At 33.1% G+C, this 27218-nt stretch overlaps 2 protein-coding genes across 4 annotated transcripts; one reads left to right on the top strand and one right to left on the bottom strand.

Moving 5' to 3' along the window:
• Window positions 1-451: 451 nt before the first annotated feature.
• LOC111049207 (ATP synthase subunit alpha, mitochondrial) lies at window positions 452-21520 on the bottom strand. Of its 2 annotated transcripts, XM_039421546.1 has the most exons (11): window positions 21259-21520; window positions 20366-20778; window positions 16903-17025; window positions 11410-11720; window positions 10136-10279; window positions 9242-9390; window positions 8207-8376; window positions 7228-7377; window positions 6485-6649; window positions 4856-5118; window positions 452-982 (listed from the first exon to the last, which is right to left on the bottom strand). In XM_039421546.1, the coding sequence occupies exons 2-11, from the start codon at window positions 20429-20431 to the stop codon at window positions 868-870; spliced, it is 1656 nt and encodes a 551-aa protein (XP_039277480.1). In that variant the 5' UTR covers window positions 20432-20778; window positions 21259-21520; the 3' UTR covers window positions 452-867. The 2 variants fall into 2 exon arrangements, with proteins under 2 accessions (XP_039277480.1, XP_022190920.1); XM_022335228.2 differs by having other exon boundaries at window positions 20366-21520.
• A 149-nt stretch (window positions 21521-21669) lies between these two features.
• LOC111049209 lies at window positions 21670-26356 on the top strand. Of its 2 annotated transcripts, none has more exons than XM_039421548.1 (3): window positions 21670-21854; window positions 22196-22312; window positions 25351-26356. In XM_039421548.1, exons 1-3 carry the CDS (start codon window positions 21807-21809, stop codon window positions 26248-26250), a joined length of 1065 nt encoding a protein of 354 aa, XP_039277482.1. In that variant the 5' UTR covers window positions 21670-21806; the 3' UTR covers window positions 26251-26356. The 2 variants fall into 2 exon arrangements, with proteins under 2 accessions (XP_039277482.1, XP_022190921.2); XM_022335229.2 differs by lacking the exon at window positions 22196-22312 and adding an exon at window positions 23438-23554 and having other exon boundaries at window positions 21700-21854.
• Window positions 26357-27218: the final 862 nt, after the last annotated feature.

The raw sequence follows: 27218 nt of genomic DNA on the forward strand, positions 1-27218 counted from the left end.
AACCCTAAGTTATGACGTATATTATATGGTTCATATTTATGTGGGTCCTGTTATAGGTAGGTACTGGGAAAAATTGTAAAATGTAAAAGGATACTGAATGATGTTCATTTCATTCCAAGCAGGTACTGGTTTGCACAAACTTAACTTGGCTCGGTACCCCCGATATTTGTACTTTATGTAAGTACACTGATTTTTAAGATTCTTTATCTAAATATTCATTGAATGACTTTCAAATTGCGATAGACAACATAACTAAGGAGACTCAAAACTTAATTCAATTCACCGGATAGTACTGAAATTATTTCAGATGTTTGTTGGGATAACAACATCCCAGTGGATGTGAGCCACTTCGTCCTATTATAGTTAATTACATTTGCATATAAATTTGGGCACATTATTATAATTATTGATAAGTTCGTAAAGATACGGGTAAATTAGGAGTTGAAAACACTTTAGTAACATGGAAATCGTTTATGACAGTTCAACAAAATTACAAGCCAATAAATTTCTGTAGAGGGATGACTTGTTCAGCCATCCTTCAGTAATTTTCAACCATAGAACATATATTTGTAGAAAGTTGTACTTATCAATTAATATTTAATAATACATGAATCGACGATTGAAAGATTATGAAGGTTTCTTAAATTATATATTTTTAAAAATAACTCGCCTATCCTTTCATTTGGAAGGTCTACGAAATGTGGGTGTGAACCGGTGCAAAGCAAGACCAGCCCGCTAGGCCCTAGAGCCCAGCTAAATGCATTATAACGTCTTGCTTTCCTTTTACTCATTAGATGATCAAAACTTGTTTGGCCTTATTGATGTTCAATTAATAGCACACTACAATACATCACTTGAACCCCTAATTTACGCCTGGAATGTGCTAAGGAAGCTTGTGACAATTGTCTTCAGCTTAGCATCGGTGTCTTCAGTGATCTTTCCTTCTTTGGCAATGCTCTGCAGAATGTCTTGGTGAGAGGTCCTGCAAACAAATAATATTGTCAATTTCAAATAACAAATAATCCTTGAGAAAGGATAAATTAAGTTATATTAAAAACAAAAAAACTCAGTAATGAAAAATTACAGGAAAAACCGAACTTAAAAACACATCGTACAAAATAAAATGAGAGGTTGAGACTATAATCAATTCATGGCTCTCCTGCCAACAATAAAATCAAGTTTACACTTGTATATTACTGCGTATAAAATGAAATGATTACTCTTTTCTGCTGTTAATATTGCTGGAATATTAAATACCAGTTCGCAATGCTTTCATTCACACTGAATTTCGTACTATGATTATTCAGTATTGTCTATGATACAGTGATGTTAAATGGTTACTGTGTCTTGCTGCTCTGCTCTGCTCCAAGATTCACTATCACACGCACATTGCTCTCTACATCGCCTTTCGGCTCCCAGCAACGACTTGTAACAAATGTTATCTTTTTTAATATAGTAATCAGACTACAAGTGGATTAATTGCTCATTAAAAATATGAAAAACCATTTTAAATCTTAATGAAACAATCAATACCTTTTCAATTCAGGAAACTAGCAGAAGAAATACAATTTTCATGTGAAATTTACAGGTAGGGTTCCAAAATACAAAGCACTCGTCTTCACTCATGCAATACTAAAAATAATAAGTTAGAATAATAGCCTCGTTTGCAACTGAGAGAAGAAGAGGATGTGGTTCACTTTGTGCGTAAACCAGAACAGACGCTTGCTAACAAGGAAGGAGCTGAGTACCTGAATGGCAGCAATTGGACAGACGCCATTTGCTTTCGTTGGGCTACTTGGCAATATTGATTGCTAATTGTTAAGGAGTTGTATTCAGAAGTAATCTTCGTGAAAGACAACTCACAAATGTATTGTTAAGTTTCAAGTTTTTTCTCTATCTCTTTATTTTGAATTAAAAAAGAATGCCAACTTTATTTGTTTTCAAATTAAATATCATGTTACTTACTCCTCTCCCCCGGACGGATTTAATCCATGGGGTATTTCGCCGACAGAATAATATTAACGTTTTAGAAGTGCACTTGCTTGTAATGTATTTGAACATCAATAAATGCTTTTATTATTATTAAAAGCATCGTTTGAAAAAAATATTTTCAACAGTATAAATATATTCAGCAGGATTGATGAAAATTATGGAAACAGCTTCTTTCAAAATGGAAATTTGACGATAGGTGTGATTGGGGATTCAATCCGAATTAAAAAAAAAACTACTTTTCTGTCGATCAAAATTTTGGTCCGCCATTTCGAATCTAACTTCATTTCTTATTGGGAAGATGGTCATCTGATAATGATTTCGATACAGAATTTCAAAAGAAAATGAATGGTGATAACGGCACATCGTTTCATCGTCTCAAAACGTTTCATAGTTATTCACATTTTAAAATACTAATAAATGATACAATAATGAAATAGACGAGTACCTACATAAACAATCTAAAATATCAAATTTTACTTTTTCAAGTTAGTAAACACTTCTCGTAACATCTACTCACATATTTATGATTTAACAGAAAAGTTTGATCAGTCAGATTTTTAATGCACCCATTTTATTTCATTTTTGTGTTATTTAGCGTTTTTTTAATGTGAATAACTTTGAAATGGATTTAAAATATCGATATGCGCTTTTTACCATTCATTTTCCCTTGAAATTCTGTGTCAAAATTATGACCACCTTCCCATTTAAAGATATGAAGTAAGATTCAAAATGGCCGTTCCAAGATAGCTGACCAAAATTTTGATGCGACCGATAAGTAGTTTTCTTATTCAAATTGGATCCCCAATCAGACTAATCGTTAAATTTCCCTTTTAAAAAATAATTTATTTTAGAAAAATATCAAGCTGTTTTCATAATGTTCATCAACTCTGTACAAGGGGGTTTCAATACTGGGTACAATAATATTGGAAAGAGATATTTTTTACAAATGCACATACGTTCAAGATATGAGAGTAAAGATTTGAAGAATGTAATACTGGGATGGGCAGAATAATAATACCATTGGGTATTGCTGGAGTCATTATTGTTCACATACTGGTAAAATACTCGTCAAAAAATAAACCAGAGTGAAAAGACTTGATATTCAAAAATACATTCAGAAAAAATATCAAAATCCACGTAATGATTTTGGGCTGAGATATTACAATATCTATTCAAAATCCTTCAAATTCAATACCTCACAACAATCTTTGATAGAATAACCTCTATAGGTCTTATTATAACACAACTGATCTTGCTAAAGAATAATGTTCTGAGGTTAGAAAACAACAACAATGAAGCACGTGGCAAGCTCGCGCTCTGATCTCAATCACCCTACTCAGCGAATCCGTGTTCGAGAAATGCGCGTAAGTCAGTACGCAGAACAGAATTGTATGCATGATTCATTGGGAAGCAACCTTTCAGTGACAAACAGAATGCTAATTGAGCCAACCACCAGTGCAATGATAGCAGACCAACTATTGTGAGATTCACGTTATAAAGTCAGGGCAATAGAATTGCCGATTCTCTGTTACCACCGCTTCCTGTATTAGATGGCTTTGATTCAAGTTATCCCGGTAAATCTGATCTAATATTAATTGTTGATTCTTGTTAATTAATGATCACAACTCTATCTCAAATGTATTTTATTCTTCAAGAGAATATATGTTTTTAGAAAGTTGAATAATACATTTTAATTATTGCGATAAAATAGTTTGGTAGTTCGTTCTTATGTTTCTTCATAGTCAACAAACGATTTGGCAACAGTGCGGAGATAGAAAGTGATATTGGGCTCAGTCCCTCTCGATTTCATACCATATATTTCAGGTCTAATTTCATACCTAAATTTCTAACCTGAAAGGTTCTGTTTAATTGCATTTCAAAGATAAAAGGGTAGGTTAGGAAGGTTAATTTTTTGATAATAAATGACAATAATATTAATAAGTTCTTCAGACTACTTTGACAGTTGGAAAAATAATTTCCAATTGTTAATTATTAATTATTGTTGGAATAATTCAAATTATTTCTAAGAAACTTTCTCGTTTTTACTACCCACTTATCTTTGAAACAAAAGTTTCAAGAATGTAGAAAAATTCATGTTTCCTGCTCGAAATGTCTCAATATTGACGAACATATAATTAAAAAATAATTATAGGTCGGATAAAAATGACACCATTAGAAAGAAGACAATCTCCCTGTAATTTTGATATAAAATTCTTACGCATTATGACGCCTCGTGATTCAGAGAGAAGTGATATTCAAATGAAAACCATATTTTCGCAATGTTTCCAATATCTCCAAAAAACTTGAATTTCTTTTTAATCCTTAATCCTAAAACTTGTTTAGCATTACTGGGATATCGGGATGATATTCTGATGTTAAATTGAAAATTGCAATTTTACTCAATCTGGCAACTCTGTAATTTCTTCGAATTGAGAGCCAAGACTCAACTTATTTCACACAGACTATAGCAATTGCTAGCTTTTATACAATCGACCAATGTCTAATGACAGACTAGTACAAACAAATGTTCATCAGGCAAGCTTTATAACGTGAATCTCACCAGTACCTCCTTCATACCGAACCTGAGCCTAGAAAAAAAGGGCGCCGTAGATGGTGGCCGGCATCAATATTTTAAACGGGAAGTAGACGAACTGAGACCCTCCCGAACAGCTGATTAGTGATTTTTTCATAGTGGAAATATAGTACATTATAATATTATATTGTGGAAATATAAATATAAGTCCGCCAACTGCGGCGGCCATTTTCATTTTTTTCCTAGGCTCAGGTCCAGCAGTATGTGGGAAGAGCTGATCTCACTTTGGGATTGTAATTTAAAATTATTACAAATTGGTGATTGACTGACTTGATGTGCTGCAGGAACTCCTTTTCGAAGGCGGTGATTTTGGAGGGGTCCATCTTGTCGAGGTGGCCACGCACGCCGCAGTAGATGACGGCGACCTGTTCCTCGATGGCCATGGGCACGTACTGTCCCTGCTTGAGCAGCTCAGTCAGCCGCACGCCGCGGTTCAACAGCTGCTGGGTGGCCGCGTCCAGGTCCGAGCCGAACTGCGCGAACGCTGCCACCTCACGGTACTGCGCCAACTCCAGTTTCATCGAGCCGGCCACCTACAACACAAACATCATCCTTCTCAACATACATACAATAAATGCCAAGTGACACAACTGACACACGTCTATAGTTGGGGCCACGTTATAATGACAGTGAAGAAAGATACCATCGATAGATAACTCAACTCAGGATACTATTACACAAGCCCACAGTTGAACGTCGTCAAATTAAAAATACAATACACTGAATCTATCTCGCCAATACAATCTTCCTCTGGAGGCTACACTTAGGGCCGTTTTCCGAGCTCGGTATTTAGCTAAGTCCTAGACATAGTCATAGCTAAGTGACCTAGTCATAGTCACGTTTGAATTAAATTTCGAAAAACTAGAAAATTGAACTCAAAATAAAATAAAGAGAAAATATTGTAAAGTTTCAGCTATTTTGGGAATGTATAATTTCGTCAAGGAAAGACGTTTCCAATTATAGAAATGAGGAAATAAAAACTACGACTACTGCTATAAAAGCTGTGACTACGCCCCGTTTTGGAAAGCCAATTTTCTGATTCCAGCTGTTTAAAGTCTAGAACTTAGCTAAATCCCGAGCTCGGAAACCGGCCCTTAGTCATTGTACATTCTAGTTAAAATATACAACAGCGTCGCCGAATATCTGCCTAGTCACTGCCTTCTATAGAAGATAACTGATGTAGTATCAACTGTTCATTCTTGTTATAAATATAATAAATTATATTTCATTCACAAGAAATTATATTTTTAATGGTTCAACAATAAATCTCCATAATTAAGATTACATTTTTTCAATTAATTATATTTCTACATTCTAAAAACGGTCTGACAACGTTGCGGAGCTAGAAAAGGATTCGCTATCTTTTTTGTCGAATGATAGACAAGGACAGCAACACCAATGTTATTCAAATACAGCCATTATAACGAGGACCTCACAATACTGTCAAAGTATTCTGGTCAAACCTCATAAATTTCAGGACTACACACATGACTAGACATATTTCAAGATAGCTGAGATCATAATTATATCAGTAAATATTAACATTTCATTTAGGCCTACATCAATAATTAAGTAACAAATATTGAATATTATTTTTGCAAATGGCTGTATTCACTAATTATAAAACTACAGCTTGATAGGCTGGTTGTTTCAAATAACTGAAAGAAATTCAGCTGGTTACTAAATGTTATTGCTATGCATACTAGCGTCTTTCTGCTGTGGAAAGGGTAAATCAATCCAATGATCAAATTGTGAGACCGTGATTATACATTATATTGTGATGATAATCGACTACTGTCTATTTGTTGACTTCACAAATTTTGTCTAGGCAATAAATTACTACAATATGAATAATTAAATTAGGTTTTGAAATTGAATTTGTCTACTAAAATGCAGTACCTGCTTCATGGCTCTGGTCTGAGCAGCGGATCCGACACGGGAGACAGACAGACCGACGTTGATGGCAGGTCGGATGCCCTTGTAGAACAACTCAGTCTCCAAGAAGATCTGTCCGTCAGTGATGGAGATCACATTGGTTGGGATGTAAGCTGACACATCACCAGCCTGAAGCGAACCAATAAAATTACATTCAACAAGTACTCATTGGACCATCGTCTAACGACTCGAATACGCCCACTTACAATGGTCAATTGAATCATCAATATCCAAATAATCTTTTACAACCAGATCAGTAACAATCAATGAAGTTCAGTATTGTTATAAATTCAATCATCGATCATCAAAAAATTATAGTTATGCATAAAAATCAACTATTAAAATATTAATTACAGCTACATTTCATTGCTATATTTTCTATTTCATTCCTTCCAAGTGGAGTGACTAATTTAGATCCATCCATAGCTGTAGAAATTCAATGAAAGCCTACTGATAATATGTTGCATAATTTAAATACATGGTTAAATTTTCAATGAAGATTTTGGAAGTATATTACAACTATTTTTCCAGTGTTTTGGTTAGTACGAAAAGTTGGTAATATCTTGGTAAATAATAAAATAAATGAACTTGAAAATACAATATCAATTGCACAGTCGCCATAAAGTAGTAGGTTGCAATTTGCAACTTTGATAACCTATCACTGGTAAGATTTGTATTCAACTATCAATCATTGTACGATTGCTGACCTGGGTTTCGATGACGGGTAGAGCAGTGAGGGATCCTCCTCCGTTGGTTTCGTTCATCTTGGCAGCTCGTTCGAGAAGACGCGAGTGAAGGTAGAACACATCTCCGGGGTAGGCCTCACGGCCGGGGGGTCGACGCAGCAGCAGTGACATCTACAACAAAATCAATAAAGCATCTGCTAGACATAATTAAAAAACATAGCTTCCATTCATGAAACAGCTTATGCACAATTCCTAAAAAAAATACATAACTTCATAAACACATGATTATACTAGTATCTACAACTACAGTAACAATATTATACAAACTCATAATACTACAAATTCACAGTGCATATCTATTTTTATTAATGAATTTCTCATTTATTGGAAAAATAGAAGAACGTTCATGGATGAAGCTGTGAGTTTACAACAAGTGGGCAGAGGAACAACGTCTTTCAAACAGTGTAAGAGAAATGTTTTTCTTGATGCGAGTTGAACGTTTTTCATGCTAGGTTGCACTAACCGGGATCAACTGTCTCGAAACAGCTAGCATAGTTTCTGAATAATCTTTGTTGGAGCAACCCTATTACAGCCAACAATTATTATTCATTCATTTAATAAACACAATTACAAGTTATATAGCTATCTACGACTGGGAGAGAACAACTGGCTTAGGCCAAAACTGCTATTCTTGTAAACTTTATAAACAGTATATCATACCTAAAAGATAGGTTACAATTCACTTTTAAGAGTTTAGTCAAATTTTCTGCCCACGGATGAAAAAATAGAAATTTTGTAATTACTCGTTAGAATTCAATATTAAACTAGATACTCACTGCAAACTAAAAAGAATTCAGTTATATCAGAAAATGTGAAGTTGGAAATACACCAACTTAAGTCACTTTCAACACAGCTTCATTATGATTATAGTTATTTTATGTTGTAGAGTTATGATCTAGAACACACACCCAGTGTCCTAATGACTGATAGGGTGACAAACCTGACGGTAGGCGACGGCCTGCTTGGACAAATCGTCGTAGATGATGAGAGCGTGCTTGCCGTTATCGCGGAAGAACTCTCCCATGGCGCAGCCGGAGTAGGGAGCCAGGTATTGCAGGGGGGCAGCGTCCGACGCTGTGGCACACACTATGATTGTGTACTTCATGGCACCTAAACATCAAAATAACCATATTTCATATAAAAATATACCACAAGTACCAACTCTTCAATATTTTAAATAAAACTATTATTTAATATTCAAGAAACAAGATGCTTGTAGCTGCATTCAAACACATGCTTACAGAGTCTGTCCAGAAAGTAATGTCAATGAATTTTCCCGACGCTATTATAAATTCCAGAGTGCTTAGGCTGAGGCAGAATAGTGGTGGGGGTCTTGGAAACAAGGCCGACTGCCAGTTGCCTCCGCCCTGTCGGAGAGAGTTCTTACATGCATTTTGGTGAGAGACGTTTTCGTGACGCGCCAGACTTCAAAATGAAATGGCTGTAGCTCTCCCCACAGCAACGCAGTGAGACGAGGACCAAGACGATTTAGGAAATGTTGATGAACTAGGAAAATGGGTTTTACTCGAACATTCAAGACTCATCTCTAGTGATAACATTTTTTCAAATCTAGGTCCTAATCACACTGTGTTGCTTGAGAGAGCACTGGATTTTGAACTCTGACGCGTCTCACACACGGAAATGCCTGTAACTCCGGCAGGGCAGAGACAACTCACTGGCTCGCAGTCAGCCTCGTTCTCAAACACCCCCCCCCATTCCATGGTCTCCTAACTACCGCTGAGAGAATGAAAAAAAATCATTGACATCAATTTTTCCGGACATTGCATGTATAGCTGAAAATGTGATACAAGAATCTTGTTTGAACAGCTGCGATAACAGACTACAGTATTGATATAATCATCAATAATTAAGGTCAAAAGATTTATGTATGGGATTTTCATTTAAACTCAACCTCTGAACCACTAGACACTATAAAACAAATTAGTTATATTGATGAAAAATAATGATGCCTTACCGCTGTCAGTGAGTCGCTTCACAATCTGGGCGACAGTTGATCGCTTCTGACCAATAGCAACGTAGATGCAGTACAACTTCTTCTTTTCTTCCTGGGCGTCGTTGAATCTCTTCTGGTTGATGATGGTGTCAATAGCCAGAGCAGTTTTTCTAAAACAGGTAAAACAATAATGTGGATTCCAATAAAAATATAAATTTCGGGGAATAGATTGTTGTGTGACATTTATTAAATCCTGATGTGCAAAAACGTTTCTCAAAATATATTGACATATTAAATTATAATGGTTTATGGAAGAATGAATGTTTGCAGGGCAGTGTCTATGAATACAGAATACTTGTGTAGTTTATTAGTCTAAATAACTATTGTGTCCAGTTGACAGAGCATCACATGCACTATTTCTCAGCAAAAAGCAATAATTGAAAACTATTGACGATTCCAGAATAGTCGGAGCTGGAAATCCTAGTAAAATATTTATTGCATCTAACATTTGAGGAATTGTTCAATTTTATAAATCTTTAGCTTTTTACATATTCAAAGTCCTTCTTGAAACTAATTATAATCAAAGTAAATGTTATACTAAACAAATTTATACGTGGTTAGTACCAAAACAATGGTTAGCAGCTCAAAATGTACAAATGTTGAAAAATACGATATGAAAGGTATATTGCGGCTTCTTGTCACAACTTCATGGACTTCACTGCTAGATAAAGTATAGCATAAGAATGTGGAAAATTTGAACACAGCACTGTGAGTATAAGCTATGTTGTTTTATTTACCAAGATAATCAGGGTAATATTTCTTGAATATTTCCAAGATCTCTATTTCCCAAAGTGTTCACTATTAAGAATGTTATGATTGAGTAGCCTAAATTTTCACAAAAAAGTGTGAAATTACCCAGTCTGTCTGTCACCAATGATGAGCTCTCGCTGTCCTCGGCCAATGGGCACAAGGGAGTCGACGGCCTTGATTCCACTCTGCATGGGCTCTCTCACTGAGATCCTGGGAATGATACCTGGCGCTTTCACTCCAACACGGGCTCTGAAATAATCAATTGCGTTATTATTTGATGGCAAATTCACATTCGAAAACAAGCGGCTTAAAAACGTCTCCATTGATACGTTCAACAGAAACTCCAATTTCAGAAAACTGCAATTACTGAGAATGGAAAAATAATAAATTGTGCAAAATCTATCAAATGGGAAAATAATGAATTTTGCATAATCTATCATTGTAATTATTTGACAAACTTTGAATCAAATTTTTACTGGTGTACAATTCAAAATTATATCCATATATTCTGAAAGATGAAAGTTGATTTCAAATATTCATGTTTTCTGTGGTACAATGAAATTAGACTAAGCGGTTTATGACAGCGTAGTTTTCACAAACCAACCTAGGTACCAATTAGTTGGCTATAGTATTCTTGATGATAATAGTTTATAATACGATTATTTGAAAGTATGATATCATTTTACTCAAACAGTTTGGGCGAATATTATTATGATTGGCAAACAATGTTTGCCCGTGGCCACCAGTGGACGCGTCACCAAACAAAATATTTGTAAGTGGGGAGAACAGGTTCTATGTTTTACAGCAAACACTGAGATTTTTTGGAAAACAGTAATTTTTGTTTGACAATAATTGTCCAAACTTTTTAAAATGTTTGTCCCTGAGCCCCTCAAAAAAACATGTTCGCCGAACATTTATGTCGAACATTTGTTCAGTGTAGACACGGCTTTATATCGATTTATAAATAAAAATGGGTGACATTCATTTTGTCCTGTACTTCAACATTTCGTTATTTGTGTTTATTATCTAAAATTACCACCAAAATATTTCAGATATCAACATATTGCCATTTAAAAGTAGAAATCTAGCCTACCTAACCTTCCCTTCTACCTTTAAACATGATTAAACAGAACCTTTTAGGTTAGGCTTATGTTCATCTTATTTCATACGCAGGGCAAATTGCTGAAATCTAGCCGATCTGAGATCATCCCATAAAAATAATACTGTAAACATTAATTAGAACTACGTTGATGGAATAATTTATTTTTACAATTAATAACATAATTTATTGAAACTAATAATAATAATAAGAATGATAGTGATAATGGGTACAGGTGAAGTCTGTTAAGTTGATCTGAAAAAGTTTTATGGAAAGTTACCTAGTCTTGCTGGAGAGAGGTCCCTTGCCGTCAATGGTGTTGCCGAGGGCGTCGACGACACGACCAAGCAGGTCCTCGCCAACGGGCACATCGACAATGGCGCCGGTTCGCTTCACGATGTCGCCCTCCTTGATCAGCTTGTCGTTACCGAACACCACCACTCCCACGTTGTCCGGCTCCAAGTTGAGGGCCATGCCCTTCAGACCCGACGAGAACTCCACCATCTCCTCGCCCTGGATGTTCTTCAGACCATAGACACGCGCGATACCGTCACCAATGCTCAACACGCGGCCCGTCTCCTCCAAGTCGGTCTGAAACCAACAATCACACATTCATTTTCACACAAATTAACTCATTCATTTTCACAGCAACCACTTTAATTTAAATGATGAGAGAAGAAAACCAGGTTACCACTTTACTATATCTATCCTCCATTTTAGAACAATGAGATGTCCAAAATGAGGATAAATATTATCAATCGATAATTTCAATTAATTTTTTAATTGATTCTATAACATATATAATTTAATAATAAATTTGATGTTTGACAAATACCATATTTAGAAAATTGAAAACTGAATAATATCAGAAACTAGTCCTGTTTAAAAGGATAGGTTACTAACAGTACCTAATTATAACATCAGGTCCCACAACTAGAATAAATAAGTATATACTTCAATTTTGAGTCAATTACAAGTGCGGTACAATACAACTATAGAAATTCAACCTTATTAAAATTAAAATACAGGAGGTAAGTGAATATGACAAAAATACTATAAGAATCTTATTCTGTAGAGTTTTTAAATTGTAGTTGTATGAATGTGTTTGGTAGTTTCTTTATAATGGCGATTTAATGACTTCTAATTTTTCATTTCAACCTATTATAAATTTAAATAATTAAAAGTAATATTTTTTGGTAGCAAACGATAGGAAAAATTGAAACTGAAAATGTTAAATTGTATATAATAAAAATTGGCACTTGATATATTATCTATTATCATTACACACTTTGGACTCATTTAGAGTTGAATGCAAGGTATGGACAAATGTTTCAACGAATAAATTTGTAATTAACATGGGCTAGAAATAACTACTTAGATTAAATGTTTATGTAATTATTCAAATTATTAGACTCTCACCATAAAAAATTATTATTAATTTTTTATTAACATTTATCAACAAGACACAAAACAAAACAAGTTTTTATAACAAAACAAAAACGTTTTCTCTTATTATAAAGTCTTTAAGCGCGGTGGATTTTGTAAAACTCGTCTTAATCGTCTTCCAGGATACAGAACATTAATTTTTTTGTGTGAACGTTTTCTAAATCTAGACAAATGAGCTCCAGCTAACCACTTTAAGGCATCATCAATGAGTATATCGCAAATTCTTCGTTTTCGAATTCGTTTCTTAATAATTCCCCGCCTAGGTGCTTTTTTTCTCGTATGAGAGTGTCTCCCAAAAGTTCGATCGTTACTACGTGCTTGGTCTTCATATTCTGATTGGTTCAGCTGAGATTCTCCTAGGAACTTATAATTTAATTGTTTGTTAGCAATAGGATTCGAATTAGTTTCAGGAAACTTTTCAAACACCACATCATCCTTGATATCATATTTTTTGTATAAAAGCTTGTTATAATAGTTCCCCATTTAATTTTTTTTTGAATGACGGTATATTAAAATTTGAATTATTTGATTTTTGATAAATAAATACTAGATAATTTTCAGATGTTCCACTAAAATTTAGTTGACTTTCATGTTGAGTTAGGTTATTTGAGAAGGATTACATTAGTTACTATGACAATATTTGTACTCATGATCATCAGTGAGAACTTCTCATAGATCAATACCCTGCCTCCTATATCATACAGTCTGGTGTATCTCCTCAAATTTCAAGACGCAACAGAATGTTAGATTTAAAAACTTTTAATCTCAATCTTAATTTTAAAATCCAAAACAACTAAGATTTTTATGATAAATTTATGTAAAATAAGGTTATGAGTTTTGTGCGAATGAGGAAATTATGCTACACTTTTGCATAGAAAAATATAGGGATTGTTATTAAAAACGACAAAAATTTTAGATTTTAGCCTCTCAACTGTAAAAAATAACGGTAATAGTTTTTTTTTTATATATTTTTATTAACAAATTTTAATCGACTTAAAGGATGGTAGCTTCTTATAACATTCAGAGAATATGCATAACTGTTTAGTTGATTTTTATCTGTCAGCATTCCTCATATACAACATCAATGCTTTCCAATCAACCAATGCTGACAGCTTGTAATTTGTTTACATAAAAGCAAACGACAAAACACACCTGTATTTTTTACTTTTTCAGCTGTAGGCTAATAAGTGTATTCTAAAACTATATCAAATTAAACACTGTAGAATTGATGGAATAAATATTGAATTTTCAAAAATGCATTTCATGTAATAAAAATGCATATTGAAATAATCGTAGGCTACTTTGATTTATAAGACGCTATTAGTTGATTTCACAACCATTAGAAAACCAGGCAAAATAATTTTTATAATAATATTATTAAATGACTTGTGCGAGCAAATATTCAAATATACCGGGTGATTACAAATGAAATAGACAACTTCAATAGCCTGTACAAAATTAAACTGGTGTATTTCAACATAGTAAGTGATATAGGTTTGTAGGGAATTTCTTAAAGTTTATGTTGGTAGAACTGTTGCTGGCTATTGTTGGCTGCTCCGTGTTACAACAGCCAGTTTAGTTTAGCAATATGGCCGCTACTCAAGTGGAGAAAGCTTATTGTGTTCTTGAATTAGCCAAAACAAACTCTGTTACTGTTGTGCAGCGTCATTTCAGAACAAAATACGGTAAACCACCACCAACAAGGCAATCAATTTATGACTGGTATGAACGTTTTGAAAGCAGTGGATGTGTGTAAGAGGAAGAGTACTGGAAGACCTTCTGTTACAGAAGAAAAAATTGATAGTGTTCGTGATGTTTTTGTACAAAGTCCAGGAAAATCGACTAGATCAGCGAGTTTAGAATTGCAAATTCTAATACTGTGTGGAAAATTCTGCAAAAACGTTTGAAAATTACACCTTATAAATTGCAGTTAGTACAAAGTTTAAATGACAATGATAAAGTTGTACGTAAAATTTTTTGTCAAGAGATGCAACATTGTTTTGAAAATGACGACACATTGTTTAATCGCCTAATTTTCAGTGATGAATGCACTTTTCACATTAGTGGAAAAGTTAACAGACATAATGTACGAGTATGGGGAACAGAAAACCCAAGAGAGACTGTACAGCATATACGCGATTCTCCTAAAGTGAACGTGTTTTGCGCTTTATCTTGTGAAAAGGTTTACGGGCCTTTCTTCTTCCAAGAACCACCGGAAGAATTTATCTGGACATGTTAACCGAATGGTTAATGCCTCAACTCCATGAAGATAGTTGTAACTTCATTTTTGTACAAGATGGAGCTCCGCCTCACTGGTACTCAGACGTCAGAGGGTATCTGGATGAACATCTTCCTAGACGATGGATCGGCCGTGCAAGTGAGGAAAACGTTGTGTTTCAGCCGTGGCCACCTCGTAGTCCGGACCTAAAGCCCTGCGACTTTTTCTTGTGGGGCTATGTAAAAGACAGAGTTTTCGTACCACCGCTTCCTGTTGATATCGATGATCTTAAACAACGAATCACAAATGCTCTTGCTACAGTTAACCGTGAGATGCTTAGTCGTGTGTCGTCACAATTTAACTACCGTGTTGATATCTGTCGTGTTGCAAATGGTGCACACATTGAACATCTGTAAATTTTCAATAAAAACTTCAAGAATACTTCTATGTAATCATGTAAGTAATGATCTAAACTTTTAAATAATAAATTCTCTACAAGCTATTCAAACTGTCTATTTCATTTGCAATCACCCGGTACTTTAAATGTAGCCTTATTTCCTCATTCTTTGTCAGTGATTACCTAAAGCTGGGTTCACACCAAAATGTTAATAACATAATCCTTAGAGATTCTATTAGATTGATCGGAACTTGACAAACACATATTTTTATCATGTGTATGATAAGATATGTTCAATCTAATATAATCTATAAGGATTAAGTTATTAACATTTTGTTATTAGCTTTGGTGTAAACGCAGCTTAAGGCAAATCTATCAAATGGCTAGATCATTAATTGATTTATAAAAAGAGGATGATATAATTTTGAATCTTGAAAAACATTGAGTACTATAATAAACTGTAAATACAATTTTTTTAAGAAAAGTTTCAGAATCAATGATTGAATTTAGATTGTTCAAAACCAATAACCACTGATGAAAGTGACTAAAAATAAATCTTTTTTCATTCAATATTTTACCATCGTGACTAGTAAATGACGATCTAAAGGAAATGTTAGAGTTCCCCAAACAATATTTTATCATACAATAACTGACTCCTGTTGATTTCTAAGCTAGCCCTACTGACTTTCAAAGTTGGCGAGAATGTTCAAGGCCAGTGCACAATCGTTGGAAAAATCCCTCTCCATGTTATCGCAACGTTAGTAGACAGAACTAACTTCTGTCTAATAACTTTGATGTTATCGAATGTTGCACTGCACACAGCCGGTCGTCTACCGACGTTTATGAATTGCTCCAAAGGCGATTTTCTTAATCCTGCACGCCTTCATATCGCGCATGCGCTAGCTCTTTATCAAATACACTGCACAACAACAACAAAAATGGCACTAGGTTTGATTACACGGTTCATTTACAAATTTAAACAAATCCAAATTTTTTTGATCGAACGTTAGTTTGCCTGCTGACGTCTGCGATTATTGCGTTCCAACATTATGATTTAAATGGCACTGATAATAATAAAATTGTGCATTTACAACATAGCTAACCTAGAACCTATAAAGTACTCATTGATCTGTTATAGCCAACATATATTATGTTATAGAATATTTGCGTGTACCAGCACCAGCTACTTAATTTGAATTTGTACTGTTGCTTTGAATCATATAATCAATTTCATAATTGAAATAATTATTATGATAATACACTACAGCGGCCTTTGTTAATTTACGCAGTTACTCTACGACACTTTTTGGTGGAAATTAATTTCAAAAGTACGCGCAAAATACTTGAACCGAAAATCTGAAGTGGTGCTCCGTGGGAACAACCAGTCACGTGATGGAACAATTTACTGTTCCCAGAACGTACACAGTAACTCTATAAATTATGCCTAAGCTCAATCATATTGCTCAAGCAATACTTTGTGAATAGAGCCTAATACATTTTTGTGTATATGGTTTCCTACTTAGGAAAAAGTTTTTTCAGGCCCACACCTGAAATATTGATACCAAGATTTTTCCTACGAGGTTTAAATAAATTGATTCTAAAAAATTAATAGAAGAGAATCTTAGAAATTTGGTCCTCAACAATTACTAGTTACAAAATTATTTTAAAAAATGAAAATGATTAATCTTTATAAATATTAAAAGATACTTTACCTTAGGTGCGGCACCTAGAATGCGTTCCTCCAGAATGCTGGAGATTTCGGCTGCTTTCAGGGAGGTTCCTGCATGCAGCTTCCTGCTTGCAATCTGAATCGATGGCCATGTTAGGCTGGATACCTACAAGCAAAAGATATCAAGACATTTCATAATGTATTATGAATACACACGGCAAACTATTGAAAAAACAAGGAGTCTGATCATGTAAATCTTCTTCCGAGGAGGATATTATGTTTTCGCCCCACTTGGATGTAATGAGCTGGTTTACGTGCGTCATATGGAGGCCGAAAGTGATTGTTTTCTGACCAGGCCGGTAAAATTTTTACGGCCCTAGGGCTGTAAAATAACCTTGAAGTCAGCTGATTCTGATTTGATGTGAACGTGTTTACAAAATAGTTTATGAAACGGAATCAGTTTATGCTTCTAGAATTGAATAAAGTTTTTGCAATAAGATACTATCATTTTATTTGGATGAATGAAATACAAATGAGATATTATAAACTATTCAAATTCAATTTTCAAAGTATAATAGAATCTAACCTCAAACCTCCTAGTAAAGAGTTTATCACGGAACATGGTGGATAAACGGAATCATTTTATGCTTCTAGAATTCAATAAAGTATTCTGTAATAATATACTATCATTTTATTTGGATGAATAAAATACAGATAAGATATAAATAAACTATTCAAATAATTCGATTTTCAGAGTAGGATAGAACTTCTGACCTAAACTTCCGTTGACATTCAGATTGGCCAAATTTCAAGTGTGCTAAAACAGCTGATCAAAAACTTTTAATTATTTGTGTTTATCATTCAATAATTAAAAAAATTATAATAATATCATCTTATTGTCATTTGGAAGAACAAAAAGTATAAACTCAACCTCTTACATAATTCAACATAATCTTTTAGGTTATTTAGACAAATCAGAATAAAAAATAAAAATACTTGGACAATTTCTTGATATTCAGATTACCTCAGATTTGCTAGAGCTATGACCTTCCACTTTTGCTTTCGGAAGTGCTTATAATAGACAATTATTCTCATATATATTATATTGTTTATTTTTCTGTGTGGCGAAAAATAACGTTCTCACCATGGGCAAAAATGTTTTTCCGGCTCTCAATCTTTTCTAGTCCTCGGCCTACGGCCTCGGACTTGAAAACCGATTTCGAGCCAGAAAAGCCTCATTTTCGGCCCTAGGTGCGAAATATACTATTATGACAACGTTGCTACTCTGGGTCCAGCCACAAGTATTGTGTTCAACTCACATCCTGTACAGAGTTCAGAGCACGATAGGATTTAAAATAAAAGCCGTATGCATATGTACTCGGTTTAAAATGCGTCTAGAATAAACGCGTTAAAACTTGAACGCCGTTCAAATCACTAATCGGTACCTACGCTGACCCCAAACAAACCTTTAGTTAAAACGGCTTTATTGAAACTATGGATTTGCTGACCTGATTCCTCATTTATACCCAATCAGAATCCAGAAAAAAATTCAAAAACTCATGAGATGCATCTCTTTAAGGTCTTTGAAAAAACTTGAACATTGATATTTTGGCATTGATCATATGTTTTGGTGATTATTTACTTATGGGAGGAAAAATGTTTATTATCACAAATAATTATTTTCCCAAACTCTAAAAATTTGAGATTCATACCAAACTGTCAGCATTGGTTGAAGGGGAAGCCATTCATGAGGAATGCGGACAGTTGAAATATCGGATCTCACTACATTAATTATTATGAATTCTCCAAATTATGAATTCTTCAATTGGGTGTAAGTGCACGTCCAGTGCCAACATACCTATTATCAAATTTTTGGTTGGGATCAATTTAGTATGTTATTTTGAGCACAAAATCACAAAAATTAAACCGCGCTTACTATTGTTTCTAAAATAAACTAAGTTCAAAGTAGCAGAACTTTACATGCATTTAACCTATAAGTAGCAAAGGTTAGGAAAAGCTGTAGGTTAGGAAAAGCTTTAGGTTAGGAAAAGCTTTAGGTTAGGAAAAGCTTCATGTTAGGAAAGCTTAGGTTAGGAAAAGCTTTGGGTTAGGAAAAGCTTTGGGTTAGGAAAACTCAGATTAGGAATATTATAATTTGATGATTTCAATAATCAAAATGGCTGCTACTCATAGGTTAAATGCGTGTAAAATTGTGCTTCTTTGAACTTAGTTTATTTAAAAAACAATAGTGAGCGCCGTTTAATTTTTGTGATTTTGTGCTCAAAATAATATACTAAATTGATCCCAACCAAAAATTTGATAATAGGTATGTTGGCACTGGATGTGCACTTACACCCTAAATTCAGTTGCATAAACGAAGCATTTGCATACGGGCCTAATACCGTATTACTTTAAAAAGATAAGATAATAATGACGAAGAACCGTAGTAGAGCTTTTTTAAGACTTATGAAATATAACTTTTGACAATATTGAAAAGGTATTCAAATTTGAGCTGACCTGTATGAAAAATCACATAGGTATTATACTGTTCAGGGAATTAAAAGTATAACTTTTTGACCGGTCATGTAGTAGGATTAGGATCCGGCTAGGCCGGATTTAAAAACTATTAGGAAATTCTTCAAATTTCAAGTACCTACCTAATTCGCTGAGAATTTTCCTTAGACATAGAAACTAACCTTAAAAATGAACTTTTATAAAATTATTAACAGTTACCAAATTAATGAATATGTATTTTAATGGTAATTAGTGCATTCAACTGTTATAAATAAAAAATAATAAAACGCCATAAGATCAAATTTATAACTACTTATGAGGTAGGTTCTATACTTAAAATAATGATACAGATTTCAATCATCTTTCATACAAAGAATCATTGACCTATATGTAGGTCATTTCAAATACAAGACTTTTTTCAACAAAAAAAGGCAATTAAAATTTAATTTACTTCAGATTAACACAAATAAATGAGAAAAAGAGAAAGTTGAGCATTTAAGTAGCATGGATACAAATAAAATTTGGGTGTAGATAATCTCAAAACAAGGTTAGTATTGAAATAGCATAGGAAGTAATGAAAATTAAATTTAAACTTCAAAAAATCAAATCAATTAAATGTTCAAAGAATTTTGAAAATCTTTATATAGTAGAGGTCGATTCAAAAAATCTTAAATAGAGGAGACGAAGATCAATAATTTTTTTACTGTGCTAGCCTAACCAAATTTTGTAGATATGTACTAACTAATCATGTTTAGGAAATATGCAAGATTACAAACTCTAACAGTAAATTACGAATTAAAATTTACATTATAATTTAGTCTATGTCTAAAAACATTATAAAAATGCTAGAATTGTTCTTTGAAGTAAATTTACCGCAAGGTGTTAAAGGTGACCTCTACATGCAAGTCAATAAAACTAGATAAAATCTTCAAATTCTAATTAAAGTTTAACAACATCTTAAAGCAAATATAATTTTACAAAGAATTTCCTACCTGTGGGACTGTTGAAGGTAAATGTTTAGCTACACCAGCAGCAAATCTAGCAGACAGCAAAGCCATTTTTCTGAACGTGTCTGCCGCAAGAAGGACAGAAAAATGGTGATTGGAATGAAGGGTGATACTGATTTCCCACAATGCACTTCAACTTGCCCTGAACCCAAAACTCATGATATATATCAAAATGTTGTTTTTATCATAAATTCAAAATTTGTAGATCTCTAAATATTTATGCATTTTTTTCTCTTCTGTTATAAATATCTTTCATTTTTTTTTATTTCAAAATAGTTTTAAAAAGAATCATAATGTCACATGATTACAAAACCTACAAGGCGCGATAATTCAAATTTCCAAAGAAACTTCAATCCTCTGTCACATGATCACAAAACCTCCAAGGCGCAATATTTCAACTGTCAAAAAAGTTGAGTTTATGTAAGCAATTACAGAATATCGTACTGTAATTAGTTCACGGATTCAATTAGGCTAAATCATGAAAAAAATTATGTGTGTTAACTTAACTCCGTTTACTTACTCAAGACACAAAAACCATTATTTTTTAAAATAATTATTTATTTTCTCATTTTATAAAACAAGCAAATAGGTCTACCATGCCCAAAAACAAACAAAACTTAAGATGAATAGGCTATGAGTTCTTTAAATTTATTATATGATATTTTTGACACAATTTTAAAATATCAAATTGATTTGCATTTTCTACCATTTATTACATTTATAACTATTTTTACTATTTATCACATATCTCATTACTTCTACTATTCATCACATAAAAAGCCTACTGTAACTACCGTACCTATAATATATGGATTTGAGATAAAAAATAATTAAATTCAAATAATAAAGAACTAATTTAATCACTCATAAAAACTCACTTTTCGGTATTCATAAATTAATATTACACATAAAATCTATAATACATAGTGACATGTTGAGTGACCTAATTGTATACCGGTATGCTATAAAGAATAAAAAAATAGAACATAAAACAGTAATTTGGAGAATTGAATTTTACACTATAAGACAATACATTTTCAAATAAATAATTGCTCACTACTAATAATTATACTATATTGTAGGCTACTATAAGCTAAGTAGGTAGGCCTATATATTGTTACTGAGGACAACAACCATCCTACAATAGTTGATATCTCAGCCTTTTCAGATTGAATACATGTCACGTATGTGATGATGGTAATGAGAATATAGAAACACTTGTTCAAATTCTCAAACTGCATAAGTTAATCCACTTATTGTTCATGATTGAGTACTTGTTCTCAGCACCTGAATATGATTACAATTTGCAATGATGTGTGTGCAATATGACATCACCCATGATTGACTTTCCAAGTTGACTCACGTTACTTTCATTTGGCTGTCATTGGTTTGAATATGTATTGAAAGGAAGTTCTACCAGGACGCGATGGCTGTTTCTCTGAAAGTTGAAGAAGGCGGCAGTAGCGAAGTCAAGGTTTGTGTTCATCAAGCTTCCAGTTCATTCAGACGATCAACAGTACAGAACAAAATGTGATATTATATGAATAGAAATTATATTAGAACAATATAAAACCTATAACATAGTTTTCTTTCACTTTTTCAATACAAATAATGATTAAACTTTTGATTACATATAGATAATGATTAAAATGAATCCAACTTATTGAAATATTAAAATACTTGATTACGGTCGTATCTCAATTTTTACATTTCTTTACAAAAATATCAATAAATGTCTTATGCTATAAATTATTTATAGATATCAGTTTGGTTTTTATACTGCCAGTGTGAAGGAGAATTTGTTTTTTTTTACAGGGAGCAAGTAGAATGGAGAGATATTATAGACCATTGCTGATATTAATTGGTATACTATTTATGGTTACTCTGCTATCATGCTTGATCTGTATTATTTATCAATTCTATAACCCAGTGGTGAGTTGGTTTTCATGATCTTCAATATTTTTATTTTTTACATAGTTTATGGTATTTTTGGTGAAATTAATAGTCACTGATGAACTAAAATCACTCAATATAAGATTTAATTAGAATTTAAGACGATCAAGTACTGTACCTATATAGATCTTCATCATTGAAAGATTTTCTACTTCTAGAAGAAGTTGAATTTTTATATATTTTGGGACTAATGAATCATTTCTTGAATTTGCTGAGCATCCTTTTTTTGATACCGTAACAGTATCAACTATTAATATTAATTTTGAAGTATTACTGTATATGAAACGATAAATTGTTTCACTTTTCAATGTGAATCGTATCCTCTACGGTACTCTTTTAACAAATAAAAAAATACAAAGAGGAATCAATTTAATTTCGTCTTGAACTGTTTCCTCTTCTCTTTACATTTTTTTTCAGTTTGATAGGAGGTCCTGAAAAAGCCTTGTCCCTTGTAAATTGGTATTTTTTCAAACACATATATATACAGTATATGTCTCTGTACAGCAATCTCATTTTCTCCCCAGAATATTGTAGCCATGGATATTACGATCAATTGAAATAATTTTACAAACTGCACATCTAAAACATTTTACTCTACAATTGGAACAGTAAATTAGTTCTAACTAATTCCTTGGAATATGTTATCAAGCCTTTCATGTTTGAAATTACTCGGAATATTTTGAAAATAATGAAAGCTAGGATAATTCTTCCTAGAATTTGCTTTTCTATTAAAGTTGAAGAAGGCGGCAGTAGCGAAGTCAAGGTTTGTGTTCATCAAGCTTCCAGTTCATTCAGACGATCAACAGTACAGAACAAAATGTGATATTATATGAATAGAAATTATATTAGAACAATATAAAACCTATAACATAGTTTTCTTTCACTTTTTCAATACAAATAATGATTAAACTTTTGATTACATATAGATAATGATTAAAATGAATCCAACTTATTGAAATATTAAAATACTTGATTACGGTCGTATCTCAATTTTTACATTTCTTTACAAAAAATATCAATAAATGTCTTATGCTATAAATTATTTATAGATATCAGTTTGGTTTTTATACTGCCAGTGTGAAGGAGAATTTGTTTTTTTTACAGGAAGCAAATAGAATGGAGAGATATTATAAGCCATTGCTGATATTGATTGGGATACTTTTTATGGTTACTCTGCTATCATGCTTGATCTGTATTATTTATCAATTCTATAACCCAGTGGTGAGTTGGTTTTCATGATCTTCAATATTTTTATTTTTTACATAGTTTATGGTATTTTTGGTGAAATTAATAGTCACTGATGAACTAAAATCACTCAATATAAGATTTAATTAGAATTTAAGACGATCAAGTACTGTACCTATATAGATCTTCATCATTGAAAGATTTTCTACTTCTAGAAGAAGTTGAATTTTTATATATTTTGGGACTAATGAATCATTTCTTGAATTTGCTGAGCATCCTTTTTTTGATACCGTAACAGTATCAACTATTAATATTAATTTTTGAAGTATTACTGTATATGAAACGATAAATTGTTTCACTTTTCAATGTGAATCGTATCCTCTACGGTACTCTTTTAACAAATAATAAAATACAAAGAGGAATCAATTTGATTTCGTCTTGAACTGTTTCCTCTTCTCTTTACAGTACCTTTTTTCAGTTTGATAGGAGGTCCTGAAAAAGCCTTGTCCCTTGTAAATTGGTATTTTTTCAAACACACATATATATATATATATATATACAGTATATGTCTCTGTACAGCAATCTCATTTTCTCCCCAGAATATTGTAGCCATGGATATTACGATCAATTGAAATAATTTTACAAACTGCACATCTAAAACATTTTACTCTACAATTGGAACAGTAAATTAGTTCTAACTAATTCCTTGGAATATGTTATCAAGCCTTTCATGTTTGAAATTACTCGGAATATTTTGAAAATAATGAAAGCTAGGATAATTCTTCCTAGAATTTGCTTTTCTATTAATACCGTACATGAATTAGAGATGCATTTAAGATACTTGTAGTATGTGTTAGATAATTTTTGGTTATTAATGAATACAGTACGGTATTGAAAATTTATAGATATCAGGCTATAGGCATATAATAATATTATTATAGGCTACATTTATATGATGCCATCATCTATATATTACAGAGTATATGTATATTGATGGGAATCGCTACGACTTGCAAAATTGCACAATAACTTGACAAAAAATGATTTGCTCATGTAGGAATTTTAATTTTTTCGCATTAAAAAAAATATTGGTTTTGTAACTTATTTGATGGATTATTGAAATCATACAGTAATAATACTGTTCTAACAAGCTATTACTGATCAAGTATTACAAATAAAATTCTTCTCTTGGGCACTGAGTTGGTCGGTAATTGGTATTCATTTTTTAGATTGAAAAGAAATTAGAAAATAAACGTTAGTTAACATTTCAAGCACAAGAATGTATTCTATGTATAAAGAACATAAAAATGATTAGATTAGAAATCCATAGACTAGATTCTCTAGTCCACCAAAATCCACTGGAGTTTCTTGGAAGTTCTTGACTGGTCAGTGCTTTTTTTGTACTCTAAATAGATTTTTATAAGATCAAATTATACCAGGGGGAGCGGATTGCCTCAGTGGTCACGCTGATAAGCTGTCACTTGGATAAGTTGAGAATCATGCGCCTGCTACTCCCGTAGGACGGGTGACCGTTTTGAGCCAACTCCTCTGAATATGATTCATGAGTTGTAAAATCGCTTTCCGGTGGTTCGGTACCCACCTAAAACTGAAGGTTTTATCATCTCTCGTTATCATCCTCCTAATTACCCACTCACAAGCCTAGTGATCATGTGAGCATCACCCTCAGAAAAACAAAACAAACCAACAAAAAAAGCGTTTGGAGCCACATTGATTCGAAAAACCTATCTTGGTGACTCAAGTTTTTTCAATAATAATATACGTGTGGAAAATCAATAACATTATTTTTGAATAATGCGATAACATTTTTTCAGCCATCGAAGGCAGTCTTCACAAAAGATGACGAGGATGACATCAGGATCAAACTCTACAAAATTCAAAGTGATTATTACATGAATGCAATTGACAGATCTGAAGCCAAATTCAATACAATACACGACAATTTCAACAGTTTCCTGAAACAGGTGTCGAATAGAAAGCCGGAGTGTACAAGACTTCTTGTCAAGCGACATTCTCCGCGAAGAGAAATCGAGGAGTTTGAAAGGATGACAAAAAACAACTTGTACCATTTCAAGCAGACACTCAACGGATGGATAGCAAACTTCAATTACATCGATTTGGACGGTTCTTTGGATAAATTGATCAACGATCATGAACATATTTACTTCCATGAGGGAGAGCGGAGCGAAAAGGATAACAGAAATTTCAAGCGTTTCAGAGACTTCTACGACGGTCGAATCCAAATGCTTGAAGATTGTGTTTTATCCATTTCATTAAAGGATAACGCTCGTCGCCAGCATCTGGAGTTGCGACAGAAAATCAATCTGCATGAAAAAGAAATTGAATCTCAGTTTGAGAAATTTGAATTGTTGAATGAGGAAGTCATCAAGAGTATAAATCAGCTAAGTTTGGATAAGATTTATTGCCTTCGCAAGTTTCCCTTCTTTTGGCAGAGTATCCAAAGAGAGATCGCTTTGGCAGAGCAATTACTTGATGTGCTTAAATTCAAACTGAAGAAATTGAGGTATAAATTACTGATGTCTGAGGGCTCAGTAGAAAAAATCGAGGAACTGGTTGATCATGAAAAATTGTTTTCTGACAAATTTGATGAAATGTTGAATAATGAAATTGAGATACACTACAAAACTGCGAAGAGCATCTGCGAAGAGGCAATGAAAGATTTTGAGACTTGCTCATTCCTCAGCCATCAATAGAATTTCCTTACAAGTTACAATGGAAGTAATTACAGAACTCCAGGTTATTATAGTTCAAAATAATAATTTAATAAAATATTACTAATAGTGATTATCCAAATCATCACAAGTGACTTTTTATTTGGACATTGGCTGATGAGTGTAACGTGAATATTATGTAGTCCTCTGTAGGCACTCTGTGGTCATCTTTGGGTACGGTACCTAACTTTTTAGTGAATAAATTAGCAATTATTTATTGTGTATGACAAACTTGAAATTTAGCATCAGTACAAAACTTGCAAAATTATCAATTATTTTGAAACACTTTGGAGATTGTTTTTGAGTGAAACACTTTGAATTGTTTTGGAGATTGAAACACTTCAAGATTTCTTTCACAATGAACTTTTCCCTCCTACAACAAAACAATTAATAATTTTGCAAGTGTTGTACTGATGCTAAATTTCAAGTATTTTCCAAGTTGTACTCTTGTTCTTTAATCATTGAAGCAAAGAGCTTAGATTGGTTATTTTGATTGAAAGTTTGTCATACACAATAAATAATTGCTATAGTGAGGTCCACGTTATAATGACAGTATTTGATCAACTTTGGTTTTGCTATCCTTGTCTATCATTCAACAAAGACGGTGGTACTATACTTTTCTAGGTTCACAACGATGACAATTATGTTTTTGACAGTGTAGAAATATTATTAGTTAATGCAGAGAATCGGCATCGCTATTCTTCTATCTTTATTCACTGCCATTATAACGTGGACCACACTATAGTCACTAAAAAGTTAGGTACCGTACCCAAAGATGACCACAGAGGACTACATCATATACCTTATTCTACACCTAGCGTAGCGTAGGTGGAAGTCTTGTAGACTAGTGGCGGTAGTATAGTGAGGTCCACACGTTATTATGGCAGTGTGTGATTTGCAATGGTGTTGCTATCCTTGTCAATCATTCAACAAAGCAGATGGTGCTATCT

Source organism: Nilaparvata lugens, chromosome 2 (assembly GCF_014356525.2).
Source record: "Nilaparvata lugens isolate BPH chromosome 2, ASM1435652v1, whole genome shotgun sequence".
Classification (NCBI taxonomy): Eukaryota; Metazoa; Arthropoda; class Insecta; order Hemiptera; family Delphacidae; genus Nilaparvata; species Nilaparvata lugens.

Excerpts from the sequence above, each read along its gene's own strand:
- LOC111049207 (XM_039421546.1), bottom strand. The coding sequence starts at position 20,431 with ATGGCTTTGCTGTCTGCTAGATTTGCTGCTGGTGTAGCTAAACATTTA. Across the intron at positions 17,026-20,365 it reads TACCTTCAACAGTCCCACAG|GTATCCAGCCTAACATGGCC; the intron begins GTAGGAAATTCT and ends TTTTGCTTGTAG. Across the intron at positions 11,721-16,902 it reads TTCTAGGTGCCGCACCTAAG|ACCGACTTGGAGGAGACGGG; the intron begins GTAAAGTATCTT and ends TGTTGGTTTCAG.
- LOC111049209 (XM_039421548.1), top strand. The coding sequence starts at position 21,807 with ATGGCTGTTTCTCTGAAAGTTGAAGAAGGCGGCAGTAGCGAAGTCAAG. Across the intron at positions 21,855-22,195 it reads GCGGCAGTAGCGAAGTCAAG|GGAGCAAGTAGAATGGAGAG; the intron begins GTTTGTGTTCAT and ends TTTTTTTTACAG. Across the intron at positions 22,313-25,350 it reads ATCAATTCTATAACCCAGTG|CCATCGAAGGCAGTCTTCAC; the intron begins GTGAGTTGGTTT and ends ACATTTTTTCAG.